The sequence below is a fragment of the Bombina bombina genome, chromosome 2 (genome assembly GCF_027579735.1).
Source record: "Bombina bombina isolate aBomBom1 chromosome 2, aBomBom1.pri, whole genome shotgun sequence".
In the NCBI taxonomy this organism is placed as follows: Eukaryota; Metazoa; Chordata; class Amphibia; order Anura; family Bombinatoridae; genus Bombina; species Bombina bombina.
The window spans coordinates 525,740,665-525,762,261 of NC_069500.1; the positions used below are offsets into that span (position 1 = coordinate 525,740,665).

At 39.6% G+C, this 21,597-nt stretch overlaps 1 protein-coding gene across 1 annotated transcript in view; it reads right to left on the bottom strand.

Moving 5' to 3' along the window:
- CARMIL3 (capping protein regulator and myosin 1 linker 3) overlaps positions 1-21,597 on the bottom strand; it is a 252,398-nt gene that overhangs the window by 217,411 nt on the left and 13,390 nt on the right. The window contains exons 15-20 of the mRNA XM_053702312.1: positions 21,442-21,518; positions 21,238-21,342; positions 17,027-17,096; positions 16,058-16,139; positions 15,592-15,688; positions 15,410-15,464 (exon numbers count right to left, since the gene is read on the bottom strand). Coding sequence (XP_053558287.1) covers positions 15,410-15,464; positions 15,592-15,688; positions 16,058-16,139; positions 17,027-17,096; positions 21,238-21,342; positions 21,442-21,518 — 486 coding nt within the window. The remainder of the gene's footprint in view (positions 1-15,409; positions 15,465-15,591; positions 15,689-16,057; positions 16,140-17,026; positions 17,097-21,237; positions 21,343-21,441; positions 21,519-21,597) is intronic.

Genomic DNA, 21,597 nt, shown 5'->3' on the forward strand with positions numbered 1-21,597 from the left:
GCAACACCTATCTTTACCTCTTATATTCTGTTCAGCCTAACAACCCTTATGTTTATAGATATGAGATACCCAGCATTAGCCCACCTCCTCCCCCCCTAAAGCAGAGCCCACTCCAGGGTTCCAACTAGGCGGACTACTTTCGCCTCAATCTTTCTTATTTTATAAATATGTGTTCTCACCGAATTGAATTTTATTGCTTATTCATTGGGTATGGAACTACGATTTATATTAAGTTGTTTTCTTATGTGTTTAATGTACGTTATTCCTCCCTGGATATATTTGTATGGACTTCATGTTTACAGATACTTGAGCAGGGGTCCTGCGCGACCCCAATTGTTACCTTTTTCTTTTAAATCAAATAAAAACTATTAAAAAAAAAAAAATACCTACAATTACCTACAATTAAACCTAACACTACACTATCAATAAATTAATTAAATAAAATACCTACAATTACCTACAATTAAACCTAACACTACACTATCAATACATTAATTAAATACAATATCTACAAATAAATACAATGAAATAAACTAAAGTACAAAAAATAAAAAAGAACTAAGTTACAAAAAATAAAAAAATATTTACAAACATCAGAAAAATATTACAACAATTTTAAACTAATTACACCTACTCTAAGCCCCCTAATAAAATAACAAAGACCCCCAAAATAAAAAAATGCCCTACCCTATTCTAAATTACAAAAGTTCAAAGCTCTTTTACCTTACCAGCCCTGAACAGGGCCCTTTGCGGGGCATGCCCCAAAGAATTCAGCTCTTTTGCCTGTAAAAAAAACACATACAATACCCCCCCAACATTACAACCCACCACCCACATACCCCTAATCTAACCCAAACCCCCCTTAAATAAACCTAACACTAACTTTAGTTAGTTTATTTAATTGTATTTAATTGTAGATATTTTATTTAAATAATTTATTGATAGTGTAGTGTTAGGTTTAATTGTAGATAATTGTAGGTAGTTTATTTAATTTATTTATTGATAGTGTAGTGTTAGGTTTAATTGTAACTTAGGTTAGGATTTATTTTACAGGTAATTTTGTAATTATTTTAACTATTTTAGCTATTAAATAGTTCTTAACTATTTAATAGCTATTGTACCTCGTTAAAATAAATACAAAGTTGCCTGTAAAATAAATATTAATCCTAAAATAATTATAATTTATATTGTAGCTATATTAGGGTTTATTTTACAGGTAAGTATTTAGATTTAAATAGGAATAATTTATTTAATAAGAGTTAATTTATTTCGTTAGAATAAAATTAGATTTAATTTAGGGGGGTGTTAGGGTTAGGGTTAGACTTAGCTTTAGGGGTTAAAAAATTTATTAGAGTAGCGGTGAGCTCCGATCGGCAGATTAGGGGTTAATACTTGAAGTTAGGTGTCGGCGATGTTAGGGAGGGCAGATTAGGGGTTAATACTATTTATTATAGGGTTATTGAGGGGGGAGTGAGGCGGATTAGGGGTTAATAACTTTATTATAATAGCGGTGCGGTCCGCTCGGCAGATTAGGGGTTAATAAGTGTAGGCAGGTGGAGGCGACGTTGTGGGGGGCAGATTAGGGGTTAATAAATATAATATAGGGGTCGGCGGTGTTAGGGGCAGCAGATTAGGGGTACATAGCTATAATGTAGCTGGCGGCGGCATGCGGACGGCAGATTAGGGGTTAATAAGTGTAGGTAGCTGGCGGCGACGTTGTGGGGGGCAGATGAGGGGTTAATAAATATAATATAGGGGTTGGCGGTGTTAGGGGCAGCAGATTAGGGGTACATAGGGATAACGTAGTTGGCGGCAGTGTACGGAGCGGAAGATTAGGGGTTAAAAATTTTTTATAGAGTGGCGGCGATGTGGGGGGACCTCGGTTTAGGGGTGTATAGGTAGTTTATGGGTGTTAGTGTACTTTAGAGCACAGTAGTTAAGAGCTTTATAAACCGGCGTTAGCCCAGAAAACTCTTAACTACTGACTTTTTTCTGCGGCTGGAGTTTTGTCGTTATATTTCTAACGCTCACTTCAGACACGACTCTAAATACCGGAGTTAGAAAGATCCCATTGAAAAGATAGGATACGCAATTGACGTAAGGGGATCTGCGGTATGGAAAAGTCGCGGCTGGAAAGTGAGCATTAGACCCTTTCCTGACTGACTCCAAATACCGGCGGTAGCCTAAAACCAGCGTTAGGAGCCTCTAACGCTGGTTTTGACGGCTACCGCCCAACTCTAAATCTAGGCCTTAGGGAATTAATTTAATTATAGTGTAGTGTTAGGTGTTATTGTAATTTAGGTTAGGTTTTATTTTACAAGTACTTTTGTATTTATTTTAGCTAGATAGTTTATTAAATAATTAATAACTATTTAGTAACTATTCTACCTAGTTAAAATAAATACAAACTTGCCTGTAAAATAAAAATAAACCCTAAACTAGATACAATATAATTATTAGTTATATTGTAGCTAGCTTAGGGTTTATTTTATAGGTAAGTATTTAGTTTTAAATAGGAATAATTTAGTTAATTGTAGTAATTTTATTTAGATTTATTTAAATTATATTTAAGTTAGGGGGGGTTAGGGTTAGATTTAGGTTTAGGGGTTAATATGTTTATTATAGTGGCGGTGACGTTGGGGGCGGCAGATTAGGGGTTAATAAGTGTAGGTAGGTTGCGTCGACATTTGGGGGTGGAAGATTATGGGTTAATAAATATAATGTAGGTGTCGGCGATGTTGGGGGCAGCAGATTAGGGGTTGATAAGTATAATCTAGGTGGCAGCGGTGTCCGGAGCGCCAGATTAGGGGTTAATAATATAATGCAGGTGTCGGCGATGTCAGGGTGGCAGATTAGGGGTTAATAAGTGTAAGATTAGGGGTGTTTAGACTCGGGGTTCATGTTAGGGTGTTAGGTGTAGACATACATTTTATTTCCCCATAGGAATCAATGGGGCTGTGTTAGGAGTTAAACGCTGCTTTTTTGCAGGTGTTAGACTTTTTTTCAGCCGGCTCTCCCCGTTGATTCCTATGGGGAAATTGTGCACGAGCATGTTACACCAGCTCACTGCTGACTTAAGCAGCGCTGGTATTGGAGTGCGGTAATGAGCAAAATTTTGCTCACCGCTCACTTCTTGTCTTAATGACGGGTTTGTAAAAACCAATAATACCAGCGCTGTCTGTAAGTGAGCAGTGAGCATAAAATGCTCGTTAGCACAGCATAGCCTCTAATGCAAAACTCGTAATCTAGCCGTAAGTTTCTAGGCTTAAAATTTTCCTCGAAAATATCGGGGGAACTATCACCCCGAGCAGAAATCTATAAGCTTCCACCGGAAGTCTCCAACAATCTCGACCATTAAAGTCGATAGTATAAAAAATCCCATGTGACAAAACGTCTTTCTAAGAGTTTCCAAAACAATTCAGAGCTCAAAAAAAAAAAAAACTATCCGGAACAGAATAGCAAAGAAAACGAAAAAAAGCAAGCGCCCACAAGTGATAAGCTGAAAAGGAGTATGTAAACAAACACAGGTCCTGCCTGTCATACAACACAACCTCCAATAGAGCTCGGAACTGGGATTCTAAATAAAAGATAAAACAAAAAGTAAAGCAAGACGACAAGGAATATAACTATTCTCCACTTGTCTTAGTTAAGATAGTTATCTAATTTAGAGGACTGAGATTCAACTGATGGAGCAGTACTGGAAACCTCTAACATCGCCAAAACCTCTCAGAAGTAAACGCAGGAGTGCCAATCTAAATCTAAATGCCAAGCCCTCCGCAGTTGGAGGACCCAAGTCAGCAGACTCCGACCATGGAGGTTCTCCCTCTGAAGCCTCAGAGGAAACCGTATCCCCAGAGGACTGATCGGACACAATCGTTATTTTACATGAATGTCCTTGGGCAGGAGAGCCGGATTAACCCTTCGCTTGCGCGTAGCAGGAATAGGTAACCTCGCTAAGGCATAGAGATGGCCATGCAGAACTGTATAGTAACCTCTGGTGGAAACAAACCCCTTAAAGGCGAAGGAGGATCGGAACTCGGTAAAAATGCATATCTAGGAGCAGAATCTAGGGAACACACCTCACTGGAAGAAGAGTCCTCAGAGGCGGATGGCTCAGTGGTCTCTACATCTCAACATTGGTTGATGAGAACACTCTATTGTGGCATACGGAACATAATTGAGAGGGCTGGATTACCCGGGCCTCCTCACAATATACACAGATATCAAATTCTGTATCGGAGGGACCCCCCCTCTAAATTATCAGAATCTTCCATAACTTGTCTATATCAAATTATAGAAAAACAACTGGCACCTTATACCCCCCACCTTATTCCCGGTCAGGAATCAGAAGCAGTGAAAAAAACGTGACCATTCCCGGTCACATGGTGCTCATGCATGACCTGCCCCTGCAAAGGAAAAAGTGTGCCAGCCTAATATAAAGAAACTGCGCAGCTCTCAAAATGAAAATAACCTGTACGTTCTGTATCAGCCTAAGAGCCCAAACGTTTTTACACATAAACAGTCAAAATCACATAACAAATATAATTAAACTGTTCAATAATCCCCCTCAGGAGATATTAACCCTTGATTCCATAAAGATAAAGGAATCCCACTGTGACCCTGTCTTCTATCGTTAACATGTGTGTAAAATAATGAAACAATCTTACAATCTATGCCGTGGAACAGTGACACGGTCCTTCAAGTTTGACAGATTGTAGCAGCGCTTCTGACATGGAATTGGAGTGAAGAAAGCAGGCAGCGAAACTCGTCAACGCTGATTGCTTAAGGAACTGTTAATATGAGTCTATATGGGTTCGCAGAAAGACTCTCCCTGCATCTCCAGAGTCTAACCTTCGTCAATGCTCTCACTGAGAGTCTGACAAGACTACCTAAAACTCCAGTCCCATCTCGTAGGGCATATACCCTTCCTAAGGAACTAATCTTCTGACACTTCTCTGTCAACCTCCGGTGACGAAAAGCAAAGAATGACTGGGGGATGAGGGAAGTATGTGTGTGTGTGGGGGTATTTAAGCCTTTGGCTCGAGTGTCTTTGCCACCTCCTGGTGGCCAGGTTTTGTATTTCCCACAAATAAGGAATGAAGCTGTGGACTCTCCTCATATTAACAAGGAAATACCTATTTACCTCATACCTGCTTGTTAAACTTTTAACAGTGTTTAAGAAACAGTAAACATAACAAATATCTACATATCTACATATATTGTTTTCCATTTCAGCAGCCCCAACACAACAGTTAACAGGTTAAAGGGACACTCAAGTCAAAATTAAACTTTCATGATTCAGATAGAGAATGCACTTTTTAAACAACTTTCCATTTTACTTCCATTAACAAAAATGGCACATTCTTTTATATTTACACTTTTTGAGTCACCAGCTCCTACTGCACATGTGCAAGAATTCATAGACTATACGTATATGCATTTGTGATTGGCTGATGGCTGTCACATGATACAGGGGGAGTGAAAACAGACATAACTTTGAAAATTGTCAGAAAAAAACTACTACTCATTTGAAGTTCAGACTAAGGGGTATATTTACTAAGCAGAGGATGATTGACACCCCCTGCTAGCGGCCGACTGGCCGCGAATGTGCAGGGGCGGCATTGCACAAGCATTTCTTGTAAAATGCTTGTGCAATGTTTAATGCAGAGAGCGTATGCTATCGGCATTTAGCGATGCTGGGCGGACATGATTCGCAAGTGCTATTGCATTGTCTTTTTTACCATGCATTTGTCAATTATGCAATTCTACTGTATTTACTGGTATGGTTTAAGCATACTTTGATAATATCTGTCTATTTCAATCTGTGTAACATCTATATAAACGAGTGTGCTTTGTGGTGTTCTGCTATACAGATACTGAAGGGTTATTCATTTAACCCTTGCTTGTTTGGTAGTTGGTACTTGCTGTAAAGTTATTCTTCCTATGCCTGTTATGTGCTTGAGAGTAAGGAAGGAGATGAGGAACTTGATGATTTAACCTGCATTAAATAGCTCTAACAGGTTGAAAAGAAAATGCTCTAAAAAGTTGTTATTGCACTGTTGCTTGTATATGACTATGTGTTTAACTATGTGTTAATCAATTTGCATAGATTAAAGTCCTTTCCAGAGCAGCTGTGCACTACTGGGAGCTACCTGAACACATCTGGTGAGCCAATGACAAAAGACAAATGTGTGTAGTCACCAATCAACAGCTAGTAGTGCATTGCTGCTGCTAAGAATATGTAAATATTATTTTCAACGAAGGTACCTAGGAGAGCAAAATAAATTATATAATAAAAGTGAATTTAAAAATGACATTCTCTGTCTGAATCATGGAAAGTATTATTTTTCCTATCCCTTTAAGCAATCAGTTTGGCTAAATTATACTACAAGTACTTTACATGCTTGTTTTGAGGTGTATTGGAGTGGTCAGGGCTATGAAACCTATAAAGAAGTGTCGTTATCCTTCAAAGTGTCCCTGGAAATTTTTTCAAATGTTGGCAACTATGCTATTAGCGGGATCACTGCACTCATACTAAGGGCTTGATTTATCAAGCACTTCGCCTCCATATGACTGCTGGTGCTCACAAGAGAACCTGCAGTCAGTATTTATCAAGCAGCGGTCATCAGACACAAGAGAACCTGCAGTCAGTATTTATCAAGCAGCGGTCATCAGACACAAGAGAACCTGCCATCAGTATTTATCAAGCAGTGGTCATCAGACACAAGAGAACCTGCAGTCAGTATTTATCAAGCAGCGGTCATCAGACAAGAGAACCTGCAGTCAGTATTTATCAAGCAGCAATCATCAGACACAAGAGAACCTGCAGTCAGTATTTATCAAGCAGTGGTCATCAGACAAGAGAACCTGCAGTCAGTATTTATCAAGCAGCAGTCATCAGACACAAGAGAACCTGCCATCAGTATTTATCAAGCAGCGGTCATCAGACACAAGAGAACCTGCAGTCAGTATTTATCAAGCAGCAGTCATCAGACACAAGAGAACCTGCAGTCAGTATTTATCAAGCAGCAGTCATCAGACACAAGAGAACCTGCAGTCAGTATTTATCAAGCAGCGGTCATCAGACACAAGAGAACCTGCAGTCAGTATTTATCAAGCAGCAGTCATCAGACTCAAGAGAACCTGCAGTCAGTATTTATCAAGCAGCAGTCATCAGACACAAGAGAACCTGCAGTCAGTATTTATCAAGCAGCGGTCATCAGACAAGAGAACCTGCAGTCAGTATTTATCAAGCAGCGGTCATCAGACACAAGAGAACCTGCAGTCAGTATTTATCAAGCAGCGGTCATCAGACACAAGAGAACCTGCAGTCAGTATTTATCAAGCAGCGGTCATCAGACACAAGAGAACCTGCAGTCAGTATTTATCAAGCAGCAGTCATCAGACACAAGAGAACCTGCAGTCAGTATTTATCAAGCAGGGGTCATCAGACACAAGAGAACCTGCAGTCAGTATTTATCAAGCAGCGGTCCTTAGACACAACAGAACCTGCAGTCGGTATTTATCAAGCAGCGGTCATCAGACACAAGAGAACCTGCAGTCAGTATTTATCAAGCAGCGATCATCAGACAAGAGAACCTGCAGTCAGTATTTATCAAGCAGTGGTCATCAGACACAAGAGAACCTGCAGTCAGTATTTATCAATCAGCGGTCATCAGACACAAGAGAACCTGCAGTCAGTATTTATCAAGCAGTGGTCATCAAACACAAGAGAACATGCAGTCAGTATTTATCAAGCAGCGGTCTTCAGACACAAGAGAACCTGCAGTCAGTATTTATCAAGCAGCGGTCATTAGACAAGAGAACCTGCAGTCAGTATTTATCAAGCAGTGGTCATCAGACAAGAGAACCTGCAGTCAGTATTTATCAAGCAGTGGTCATCAGACACAAGAGAACCTGCAGTCAGTATTTATCAAGCAGTGGTCATCAGACACAAGAGAACATGCAGTCAGTATTTATCAAGCAGCGGTCATCAGACACAAGAGAACCTGCAGTCAGTATTTATCAAGCAGCGGTCATCAGACAAGAGAACCTGCAGTCAGTATTTATCAAGCAGTGGTCATCAGACAAGAGAACCTGCAGTCAGTATTTATCAAGCAGTGGTCATCAGACACAAGAGAACCTGCAGTCGGTATTTATCAAGCAGCGGTCATCAGACACAAGAGAACCTGCAATCAGTATTTATCAAGCAGCGGTCATCAGACACAAGAGAACCTGCAGTCAGTATTTATCAAGCAGCGGTCATCAGACACAAGAGAACCTGCAGTCAGTATTTATCAAGCAGCGGTCATCAGGCACAAGAGAACCTGCAGTCAGTATTTATCAAGCAGCGGTCATCAGACACAAGAGAACCTGCAGTCAGTATTTATCAAGCAGTGGTCATCAGACACAAGAGAACCTGCAGTCAGTATTTATCAAGCAGTGGTCATCAGACACAAGAGAACCTGCAGTCAGTATTTATCAAGCAGCGGTCATCAGACACAAGAGAACCTGCAGTCAGTATTTATCAAGCAGCGGTCATCAGACACAAGAGAACCTGCAGTCAGTATTTATCAAGCAGCGGTCATCAGACAAGAGAACCTGCAGTCAGTATTTATCAAGCAGCGGTCATCAGACACAAGAGAACCTGCAGTCAGTATTTATCAAGCAGCGGTCATCAGACAAGAGAACCTGCAGTCAGTATTTATCAAGCAGCGGTCATCAGACACAAGAGAACCTGCAGTCAGTATTTATCAAGCAGCAGTCATCAGACACAAGAGAACCTGCAGTCAGTATTTATCAAGCAGCGGTCATCAGACACAAGAGAACCTGCAGTCAGTATTTATCAAGCAGCGGTCATCAAACCGCTGCTTCCCTACCCTCTTCTCCACCTCTCCAACCGACCAGGGAGATTGACAGCTCCTGCCAGCGCATGATTGGCTGTGCGGGCAGGGGGCGGGATTGCACGCATTGGCTGAGCACTTGAGCACTATATGAAATGCACCGCAAAGTTTTTTTTTTCTTAATCTAATATTTTCTTGGTTGCAACGCCTACTTGTCAAATGAAGAAGAAAAAAAAAAAGAGACTTTACAGAGAGGAGAAGTGATTAGAAACGCAAGGAAAATGTGAGTTTGTTTATAGAAGAAATGTGTTTTCAGTCATTGGACTAGCATGCACTTATCCGCAAAGCAATATTAGTGAATACAGAGGGGCCAATTTATGAAAGTGCGAGCGGACATGATACGATGTAGCATACCATCTCCGCTGCACATCGATACATGCAGACAGGGAACTGCTTGTACAATGCTGCCCCTTGCAGATTTGCGGCCGCTAGCAGGGGGTGTCAATTAGCCCGATCGTATAGGATCGGGCGGATTAATGTCCGCAGCCTCAGAGCAGGCGGACAAGTTATGAAGCAGTGGTCTCGGAGCTTGATAATTCGGCCCCAGAGTCTCTTAAAGATAGATGCTTTTTTTTGTGCTAATTCAGGTTAAACTGAGAGTTAAAACTGAGGATTAAATAGATAGTATACTGTAAACAATGCTCCACTTTAATGTGTTCTTAATAATCAATTAGCCAATAGCCCACCGCAGAAAACTTCAAAACCTATTAATCCCTATACTGCCAATAGCCAACCGCAATAAACCTCCTAACCTATATAACCCTATATCACAAACTTTTGGGGTTTAGAGTTAGGATTTTTTTGGGGTGTTTTATTTTTTTTTATTATTTTTTAAGAATAGGGTTTTTTATTTTTATTTTTTTTAGCCCAAAAGATCTTAAATTACTTTAGAGTAATGCCCTACAAAATGTCTTTCTTAGGGCAATCTTTTTTTAGGATAGGGATTTTTTTAAGGTTATGGTTGTTTTAGATTAGGATTTTTTTAGATTAGGATTTTAGCTTTTTATTGGGAAAAAAACTGTTAGACTTTTGGGCAAGGCCCTACCTACCAAATGCCCTTATCAGGGAAATGCCCAACAAAATGGCCTTTTCAGGGCATCTTTTTTAGGATAGGGTTGTTTGTTTGTTTTTAGTGTACTTTTTATGGGCCAAAGAGCAATGTTTACTGTTTACTTCTAAGGGAAATGCCCAACCACATGCTCTTTTCTGGACAATCTTTTTTTAGCATAGGGTTGTTGTGTTTTTTTTAAACTTAGGGTTTTTTTCATTTGGATTTTTGTAGTATAAGGCTTTTGTTTTTATTGGGCAAAAGAGCTATATTCAATCTAGGGCACTGTCCTACCCAATGCCCTTCTTAGGGCAATGCCCAATCAAATTCCCTTTTCAGAGCTATCTTTTTTTGGTCTGTGGGAGTTAGCTGGGTGTTCCAGGAGGAGTATAGTTGAAATATGATGTAGGTGTAGGCGTTTCGTGGGCGTTAGCTGGGCGTTCAAGAGGAGTAAACTCTACTTTGATTGAGATACATCACCAGCAGTGCAATTCATTCCAATCTCTAAAGTACAGGTTACGAGTAGGGTGTCAACCATGTCTTTCCACCTTTTCAGTGGCAAAACTTTACAGTGTGAGGCATGTAATATAGGTGCAGCTATAGTAAGGTCACAGGCATTATTTGAAGTGTTCAAATACAGCCCTACCCCCCACCCGCTAAAAGTGCCGACAAGTGCAAAAGACGCAATCCCTTTTATTTCTTATGCTTATGGGAGACACATCGCCACTTGTCGGCACTACGTGGGTCCGCCTCCTTTTTTTAAATATACCAACAGATCAACAGACTGTGAGGCAGACAAGGCCATAAATGCAGTTTCTTATCGATCTGTTGATGCTTTGAATATCGGGGCCTTAGTATTGGGCTTTGGTATATAGGCATAGATAAGGTAAGAAAGCCTTTGAGTGTATAACAAGTAATAAGAAAAGGAGGGCAGATGTCCCTGCAAGCTCAGCCCATTTTAATATGTTGTAGTTAAAAGTAACAAAAACAAACACCCCAGCTATTTCATATACAAAATTAAAGGATTAATTCTGATACGTTTTATACTCTGCTGTTGGTATAATAAGTCATTGTCCCTTTAAGGATTTACTGTTTTTAACAGAGTGTTAAAACATAAGAAAAGTCCATTACTTTCTATGAAAAAGTCCATTGCTTTGTAAGAAAAGAGTCTTGCAAGTTTAAGTGTGAGTAGTTTAGTGTGTAGACACAAAATGATTGAAGGTTGCCCTTTGTTGCCGTTGATCCTTCTCCTCTTAGTGAATTTAGGCCATTATGTTGTTATATCCCTCGGCATGGTATCTGAATACTCTGTGTTATTATACCCTCAGTATGGCAGTTTCCCTCACTGTGTGTAACTAAATTCCCCTGGTATTTTAAAGCCTGTGTTTTATGTCTCTGCATGACGTTGTATCCCACCACAGGTTGTCATATTGACTGGATAATACTTAATCATTCTGTGTTACTATATACAATATTGCTTGTCCCTCAGTGTGGTGTTTTCACTCATTTAGTGGTCCACTGCATAGCCCTGGTAAATTGTACTAGAATTTGTAGTATATGGCATATGATTATACATTTCTTATGTATTTGAAAATTTCCAAAATTCATCCAGTAATTTAGTTTTTCAGATACCATATTTTTCAGCATATATACACTTTTTAGAGAAATGATAGATTACAATATCTCTTTGTCTTATACATATATATATAAAGGAAGCCAGTAGGTAAGATGTGGCAAGATTACCAGTGGCAAGCAAATTAACGCTCCCGCTTTAGAGTTAATTGCACTAGAAGTAAGATGTTTGCGCTCGTCAGGTTGTGCTTGTATTATGATTTTAATGTAAACTATTTTCGCTTTCGAGGTAATCTGACTGGCAAAAAAACAAGCGTAGAATATTGCATGTGTGTTCACGTATTCCCCCACAGAAGTCAATGGAGGAAAAAAGTGTGTGGGGGGGTGGAATTCTCACTCTCGTGCAAACACTATTGAATATTCTTATTTGCACTAACCCAACATGAAAATATGAATTTCACGTTCCAATGTTCTGCACATACAAGAATATGTTCTATTTATTCATAAATAAATATTTCTACATATATCTGATCTATGATTATATATAGGTATAGATATATACAGATACATATACAGATATATATCTATGTGCAGAATATTGGAATGTGAAATATTTACAGTAAATACATAATTAAAACCTATATTAAATATGAATAATGCATAAATATGCTTTTACATGTTTTCATCTACTTATCGGCACTTATATATATGTCTATATATGTATACATATGTATTTATGTGTTTATATGTGTATATATGTCTGTAAATACATATAAATACATATGTGTATATATACATATATATATATATATATATATATTTATATAAATATATATATACATCTTTAGAGATATATATGGATGTATCTTAATGTTAAAGCCCTTTGCCTGCTTTTTTTTCTAACACCTGACACCTCCTATCTTTGAGCCCTTATAACTTTTGTGTGCAATATTATTATTGAATAATTTTTATTAGATGGTGTTATTATGTGTTTAACTGTACTTTGTAATCAGGGGTCAAGTCCAGCGGTAACGCATGGGAATGAAGTTCCTGCATTATTTTTGCAGGTGGAACTACGTTCCCTCTGGACAGAGAACAGAATCACTTCAGTAAACACTGCTGCTGCTGGTGGGAGGAGCTTTAGCACAGTCTGGTTAAAGGGATAGTGAGATCCTCTAGTAATGGGCAGTAACACTGCTGCTGCTGGTAGGGGGAGCTGAAGCACAGTCTGGTTAGAGGGATAGTGAGATACTCTAGTAATTGGCAGTAACACTTCCTACAATACAATAAATGCAAGCATGTCAGCGGTCCTGCTGTGGGAACACATGGTGCTTACATTTCTGTGTAATATCAAAGGTTTTATAAGGTTGTATAAATGTCTTATTTTGCTAAAAGGGCTCCAATTTTCCAAATCAGGTATATAGCACTCTTAGATGGGTAATTGCACTAAGAAGACTCATTTATGTGTGTCTTGCTCTGGGGCTATTAATCAAGACTATTGCACCTTAAAGGGATACTGAACCCAATTTTTTTTTCATGATTCAGAAAGAGCATGCAATTTTAAGTCACTTTCTAATTTACTCCTGTTATCATTTTTTCTTTGTTCTCTTGGTATCTTTGTTTGAAAAAAGCAGGAATGTAATAAGCTTTGGTTCAGCATCCTGGATAGCACTTTCTGATTGGTGGCTGTATTTAGCTACCAATCAGCAAGCGCTACCCAGGTGCTGAACCAAAGATGGGCTGGCTTGTAAGTTTACATTCCTGCTTTTTAAAATAAAGATACCAAGAGAACAAAGACAAATTGACAATAGGAGTAAATTAGACAGTTGCTTAAAATTGGATGATCTATCTGTATCATGAAAAAATAAAAATTAGGTTCAGTATCCTTTTAAGTGGGTGAGACACAGTGACAGAGGAGGAGTCTCAGGCCCAAAGACTACCATTCAACCCTTCATTGGATTTAATTTGCTTTTATAATCTATACACTTTGGATAATGAAAGCAAATTAAATCCAATGAAGGGTTGAATGGTAGTCTTTGGGCCTGAGACTCCTCCTCTGTCACAGTGTCTTACCCACTTAAAAGGATACTGAACCTAATTTTTTTCTTTCATGATACAGATAGATCATCCAATTTTAAGCAGCTGTCTAATTTACTCCTATTGTCAATTTGTCTTTGTTCTCTTGGTATCTTTATTTTAAAAAGCAGGAATGTAAGCTTACAAGCCATACATTGTGTAAATGTGTGTGTGTATATAAGTCTGTGTGTGCGTATAAAACAATATTAGAGGGGGTGGAAGTCTTGGTGAGTTCCCACACTTTTTTGTAGAATTTGACCCCTGTTTGTAGTGTATTTTTAAAGTGTTTTGTGCAACTTTTATGTTTCGCAAAACAGTTAACCAGAGCTTTGAAGTCGCAGTAATCTTTCTAGTGTAAATCACAATTGTGCTCACATGATCGCATTTACTTTCAACTCGTAATATGAGCGGTAAGCCAGATGAGTGCAAACCTTCGCGATAAACCCCTTATTGCTTGGGTGCAAACGTTTGGGCTCCACTTTCTAGCCCTGTATGTAGGACTATAAATGTTAATGGTGTGTTCCATTGTGTAGTTGCTAAGTTTATATCACTACCTTGCATAAAACCATTCTCCTGCTTCCTTCTTCTAATCTATTATGTTTTATTATACTCTAGTATGGTATTTTACATTTCTGCACATTTTATCACATTTATTTTTACCAATTATATTTTATTTTAGTGCAAATTGGCAGAAACAAATAATAGATACAACTGCTCCATGAAAATGTCCATCCACTAAAATTTACAAAAGCAAACATAAATAAAGAACATAGAATTTCACATATTAAAAAAATGTATATGGTCATTATAAGAATACAGTATATTAGATATGGAAACATCACGTTGGCAGGGTGCACAGATGACAATTTTGTGGGGCCACACACTTTTATCTCAAAGATCTTAGAATTCCATAAGTGTACAGAGGTTTCAACAGCAGAACTGTTAATGGCCACAATCAATGTATGGCTTCTAAAACCAAACAATCCAAGGACATCCCAAAAGTCTTTATTTATTTAGCGCACATGCCCTAAATAATTCAAAATGTCAAAATATCTGTAAAAAAAACCATTCTAAAATACCTGATAAATTACCAGTCCATAAAAACATCAACTCAAAAATAGCTAAGAAGGCCACACAAACACATTAACTAACCCATAAGAATAATGCAAAATACTAAATATGATCATGTAAGCATATACCGAATGTTGTTAGATCTATATTCATTTATGTTAGACAAAAATATATATATATTTTTAAACATTTTTTGGTCTTAACTTAATTATTTTATAAAGCACCCGTGCAAAAAGAAATAAAAGCAAACTTACAAAAAATGTTGTTTTTTTTAAATCTAAAATCACTTAAATATAAAAAAAATATTGTAAATAACTATCTATTCATAAAAATATACAGTTTTCAAGGGATAGTTAGCAGTCCTTCCGATGACCCAAGGAGATTGAGGATATTTTTCTGCCTTGGGAGGGGTGGGATAGCACATTTATACTAGTTTTTTATGAAATGTGCCTGTTTGTCACTTGTAATATTAGTGAGAAACAGGTATATATATTCTATCAGTAACAAACATATATTCACCAAAGTCAAACTACCCATCATCCATCCTCCAAGACTCCATCAAATCATAAATCTTTCTCAAAGAATAATAAATACAACTCTTTAATCAATGGATCTGATACCCCCAAATGCAGTCAAATCCCATTACAAACTATTAAACATGTGTACGCTTTATTAAAGATTTTCAAACAATAGTCATTTAACCAAGTTTAATTAACTGTATTAATTTAATGTCACTCACACAGTCTTCATCCTGAAGGACATTTACAATTCTCTGTAGAATTTCCTCCAAAACACTAAAGAAAACAAAACAAAACAATAGTTATAAAAGTCTGTAACCTTATCCCTTTTGCTTTAGAAAATATATAAAGCTACATGAGCCACTGGTATTGTGTCCCCCCCCCCCTCCCCAGACATTCTCACCGTGATTTTACAGAGAAATTTTTGCCCAGAGAAAGATGCTTCAAATGCCTATTTCTGGCCAGCGCAGGGACAAGAGACATCAAATTAGAGTCCAGTCCTGTGAGACAGCAAGCAGTGGTCAAGAAGTTAGAGAAAAAAGGGAAGCAGTAACAGAAACTGCATTAAAAGCAGGGGATAGACAGAGAGAAAGAAAATTGTAAAGAAAAAGAAAGACAGTGGCCAAAATTCACTAAAGACCACTCCATTTTTACTGGCTTCATAAGCCTCTCCAACTTCCAGTTCCTATACTATTATATGCAGATGATCATCTATTCATAGTTTCATTTTTTTTTATCATTTAACTGCTAGAATAATATAGGAGCAGCTGAAGCTGAAAAAGCCACTGATGCTAGAAAGACCTCTTAGTGAATCTGGCACAGTATGAGGAAGACAGACATTACGCCTGTGACAGATATATGGTCTTCACCATTATCAGATATGTTCAGGCTCCCGATGCTGCTGATAGGAGGAAACTGCTCCTGTAATATTTGTGAACCCACAGACCGCAACTAGAAAATGGCAAAAGAGAGAAGAAAGAATAGAAGGAATCTGTAAGGGGAGAGTTAGATTGAAGACACTGAAGAGATTCAATAATTAGTAAGACTAAAGTGGTATAAACTGGAGTTGAGCAAAAAGGCATCTTCTGTAATGACTGAAGGTCATCTGCTTAGAGCTTGCTGTATAATGTGAGTTCTATTTTAGGGCCTTATCCTCTAAAATTCACCAGCATGTAGTGAGGGGCAGACCTCAGTTAATTCTCTAAGTATAGGGGGCTGAGCCTGCAAGTCCCAGCAAGTGGTAACCTGCCTGCCATAGAAATTAATGAAGCTCTCTGCAATGAAGACTCTTGCTGGGGATAAAACATGTGACAGGGAGCACACAGCACTGCTAACAATTGCAGAGTTTAGTGTACCTTGATTTGCATTTGCTTCTAGTTTTAAATTTATATCTTTTTCGATCAGTGCAATAATTTCCTTGCATATTTTGCAACAATCTCCCTAGTGTACATTTGGTGAGCTAAAACATTGAGCCCTGTGGGTTCTAACATATATAAAAAATACTATAAGACCTGTGAGAGAACTTTGGAAATGCCCAAGTAACACCAGGGTAGATTTCCAATCCTTTAAAATAGACTGATTTATCTCCAAAAACCTCTAGACTTTAAAGTATTTTAATCCTCCCCACTCGTGTTCAATTCACTCACCAATGCTGCAGGACTAGCTTTACAACAGAAAAATAAAGCATGCTTTGAATTTTGTTAATCCAAAGGTAACTTATCATCTCATGCTTCAACTGTGGTCACTCAGCATAAACTTGATACAAACATGTAATAATTGAATTGTTTCTGAGTCAAATTCAAGTATATAATTCCCTCACCTCACTGGATCTTTCTCACCTCACAGCTGCTGAGATCAAGTTGTAGGTCCTGGATGTGGGTGTTAGAGCAAAGTCCTTGCAACAAAGCCCTAAAAAGGAAAATATGTTAAGGAATTTATTCAATGATCCCCACTCTAGTCTGAGTTTTCTATGCAGAAACTTTGTAATCAACTTGAGACATTTTTGGCTTCCTTTTATATCGTATTCCAATTTATTTCATGTTGATTATTGAATTATTTTTTACAAATTCGTATTTGTACCAAAAATAAAATAAACTTTTTGTTTATAATTGGCCTTTATAGTAAAAAAATGACATGCTCTTATCTGTTATTGACCCTAGACTACTATGTGTTTAACATCTGCAAAGGGGTTAAACTAACAGTAGAAATACAGCTCTGGACTCTCAGAGTGCTGCTTGTCCAAGAGGAAAGCACTGCTGATCCAAACAGCAGCGCTAGTAGCACATCTGAGTCATGTGACTAGCTTTGCTGATTGGATCAGCAGTGTTTTTCACTCGGGAATAGTAGTGCTCTGATAGTCCCAAGTGGTATTTCTACTGTGCATTTTACTCTTTTGCAGGGATTAAACACACAGTAGAGTAAGGTCAATAGTCTTAAAATGACATGCCTTAATGCATAAGAGCATGTCATTTGTTTACTATAATGGCCCATTAAATACAAAAAAAAATTAAAACACATTCATCATCAATAATGAATCAATTAACCTCTGATTTTTCCCTTAGGCTCATTTTTGTGTGTGAATATGAGTAAATATCCTCATTAAAACTATCTCATTTTCCTTGCACGTCGCTCTTCATCTGCCACACCTCTCTGCCAATCCCTTCACTGGCTTCCTCTTGCTTCCAGGATTAAACACAAAATTCTCACTCTGACACACAAAGCCCTCAATTGCACTGCTCCCCACTACATCTCAGACCTTGTCTCCAGATACTCTTTCTTCCGTCCCCTTCGCTCCGCTCATGATCTCCTCCTCTCCTCCTCCCTTGTTACCTCCTCACATTCCCGTCTACAAGATTTCTCAAGACTGCCTCCCATCTTACGGAACTCTCTGCCTCGCTCCACAAGAATCTCCCCTAGTTTTAAAAACTTTAAGTGCTCCCTAAAGGCTTTACTATTCAGGGACGCTTACAACCTACACTAACCTTCCTTTCTCCACTGCTATCCCCTAAAACCCCATAGCATGTAAGCCTATGAGCCCAGCTGTTTGTAGTTCACCTTTATAAGAGCCGACTACAACAGTGCAACTCTCGGCAGGACCCTTCACCCATTTGATCCCTGTAATCGTTTTTTTTTATATACCACCTATGTCCATAGCGCTGCGGAACCTGTTGGCGCTCTATAAATACCTGATAATAATAATACAATTTTCAATATGCCTGTTTCTTACAGTTTTACCGTTTTTAGACTCAAATTATAATTTACAAGTTTTTTTTTCTTTCTAATTATCAGCTATTGTAATGAATTGCCAAGACTTATAAAAAGTATCAAAATAATCACCTGAGCTTGCATACAGTTTTTATTTGCGGTAAATCTGATTGTATCTGGGACATAAAGCTAGAAAGAGAAATGAATCCAGAAAGAGGATGTGCTTGATCAGTGCCGGCTCGTGGGTTATTCAAATGGGGGTTCACAATACATAAATTGTGAAAATTAAATTTACATTTACAACGTAACGTACAGCCTGTCTCTATTTCTCTCAGTCTCAGCACTCTACCCTGTCTATATTTCTCTCAGTCTCCGCACTCTGCCCTGTCTATATTTCTCTCAGTCTCCGCACTCTGCCCTGTCTATATGTCTCTCAGTCTCAGCACTCTGCCCTGTCTCTATTTCTCTCAGTCTCAGCACTCTGCCCTGTCTCTATTTCTCTCAGTCTCAGCACTCTGCCCTGTCTCTATTTCTCTCAGTCTCAGCACTCTGTCCTGTCTCTATTTCTCTCAGTACTCTGCCCTGTCTCTATTTCTCTCAGCACTCTTCCCTGTCTCTATTTCTCTCAGCACTCTGCCCTGTCTCTATTTCTCTCAGCACTTTGCCCTGTCTCTATGTCTCTCAGTCTCAGCACTCTGCCCTGTCTATATGTCTCTCAGTCTCAGCACTCTGCCCTGTCTCTATGAGTCTCATTCTCAGCATTCTGCCCTGTCTCTATGTCTCTCAGTCTCAGCATTCTGCCCTGTCTATATTTCTCTCAGTCTCAGCACTATGTCCTGTCTATATATCTCTCAGTCTCAGCACTCTGCCCTGTCTCTATGAGTCTCAGCACTCTGCCCTGTCTCTCAGTCTCCGCACTCTGCCCTGTCTATATGTCTCTCAGTCTCAGCACTCTGCCCTGTCTCTATTTCTCTCAGTCTCAGCACTCTGCCCTGTCTCTATGACTCTCAGTTTTAGCACTATGTCCTGTCTCTATTTCTCTCAGTACTCTGCCCTGTCTCTATTTCTCTCAGCACTCTTCCCTGTCTCTATTTCTCTCAGCACTCTGCCCTGTCTCTATTTCTCTCAGCACTTTGCCCTGTCTCTATGTCTCTCAGTCTCAGCACTCTGCCCTGTCTCTATGAGTCTCAGTCTCAGCATTCTGCCCTGTATCTATGTCTCTCAGTCTCAGCATTCTGCCCTGTCTATATTTCTCTCAGTCTCAGCACTATGTCCTGTCTATATATCTCTCAGTCTCAGCACTCTGCCCTGTCTCTATGAGTCTCAGCACCCTGCCCTGTCTCTCAGTCTCAGCACTCTGCCCTGTCTCTATTTCTCTCAGTCTCAGCACTCTGCCCTGTCTCTATTTCTCTCAGTCTCAGCATTCTGCCCCGTCTCTATTTCTCTCAGTCTCAGCACTCTGCCCGTTCTCTATGTCTCTCAGTCTCAGCACTCTGCCCTGTCTCTATGTCTCTCACTCTCAGCACTCTGCCCTGTCTCTTTTTCTCTCAGCACTCTGCCCTGTCTCTATCTCTCTCAGTCTCAGCACTCTGCTCTGTCTCTATTTCTCTCAATCTCAGCACACTGCCCCTCTATGTCTCAGCACTCTGCCCTGTCTCTAATTCTCTCAGTCTCAGCACTCTGCCCTGTCTCTATTTCTCTCAGTCTTAGCACTCTGCCCCGTCTCTATTTCTCTCAGTCTCAGCACTCTGCCCGTTCTCTATGTCTCTCAGTTTCAGCACTCTGATCTGTCTCTATGTCTCTCAGTCTCAGCACTCTGCCCTGTCTCTATTTCTCTCAGCACTCTGTCCTGTCTCTCTCAGTCTCAGCACTCTGCCCTGTCTATATTTCTCTCAGTCTCAGCACTCTGTCCTGTCTCTATGTCTCTCAGTCTCAGCACTTTGCCCTGTCTATATGTCTCTCAGTCTCAGCACTCTGTCCTGTCTATATGTTTCTCAGTCTCTGCACTATGTCCTGTCTCTATGTCTCTCAGTCTCAGCACTCTGCCCTGTCTATATGTCTCTCAGTCTCAGCACTCTGCCCTGTCTCTATTTCTCTCAGTCTCAGCACTCTGCCCTATCTATATTTCTCTCAGTCTCAGCACTCTGCCCGTTCTCTATGTCTCTCAGTCTCAGCACTCTGCCCTGTCTCTATGACTCTGGGAGGCCCATTTATCAAGCTCCGAATGGAGCTTGTGGGCCCGTGTTTCTGGCGAGCCTTCAGACTCGCCAGAAACAGCAGTTATGAAGCAGCGGTCTAAAGAGCGCTGCTCCATAACCCTGTCCGCCTGCTCTGAGCAGGCGGGCAGGAATCGCCCTGTCTCTATGTCTCTCAATCTCATCACTCTGCCCTGTTTCTTTTTGTCTCAGCACTCTGCCTTGTCTCTATTTCTTTCAGTCTCAGCACTGCCCTCTCCTCTCTTGGTACCAGCTAGCTCCTCCGTTTGGCTCAGACAAGGCTCCTCCTCCCTCCCGCACGCTACACATGACTGACGTCAGGTGCGGCGTGGGAGGAGAAGCCTCGTCTGTGACACGATGGCTGGGTCTCACTTGCACACCGAAAGCTGTGCGATTAGAAAAGTTATTGGCTTGGTTATGGGCTGTGCAGCAGGCACGTGCAGTGCGATAGATAGAAGTAAAAACGGCAATTATTTCTGGAGGCCCCCCAATAGGAAAAATTATATTTATTCAGCCCAAAGGGTTTTATTTATTTAATTTGTTTGTTTGTTTTTTTGGGGGGGGGGGGGTTTGCTGGGGTTTACGTGCTCATGTGCTTGATATTATTCACTTACATCTATCATTCTTACCTCAGTAATTCAGGGGGCACTTTGGTTCCACTCAGAGAGACATGGGACAGTGACAAAGAGCTGCCAAAAAACTTCTCCACAGATGGCAAGGTTTCTGGAGTCCTCCTGAGGGGCAAAAACTGCTGTCATCTCTAGCCAAACACCCAAAAAAATGCAAATATTTTTAAAAGAGAAGGAAGCTCTCCCACTGTTTCAAGCACTCACCTGTGTGAAAGGGAATTCTTTGAAAGGTCAAGATGTGAGAGACAGGAACAGCATCCAAGGGCAAGTGCCCCAAAAATCTAATACAAAAGAAGGCACAACTGGTCCTCACTGTTACCTACACAACCAGTACTCCTATACAGCTATCCCACCATGGCA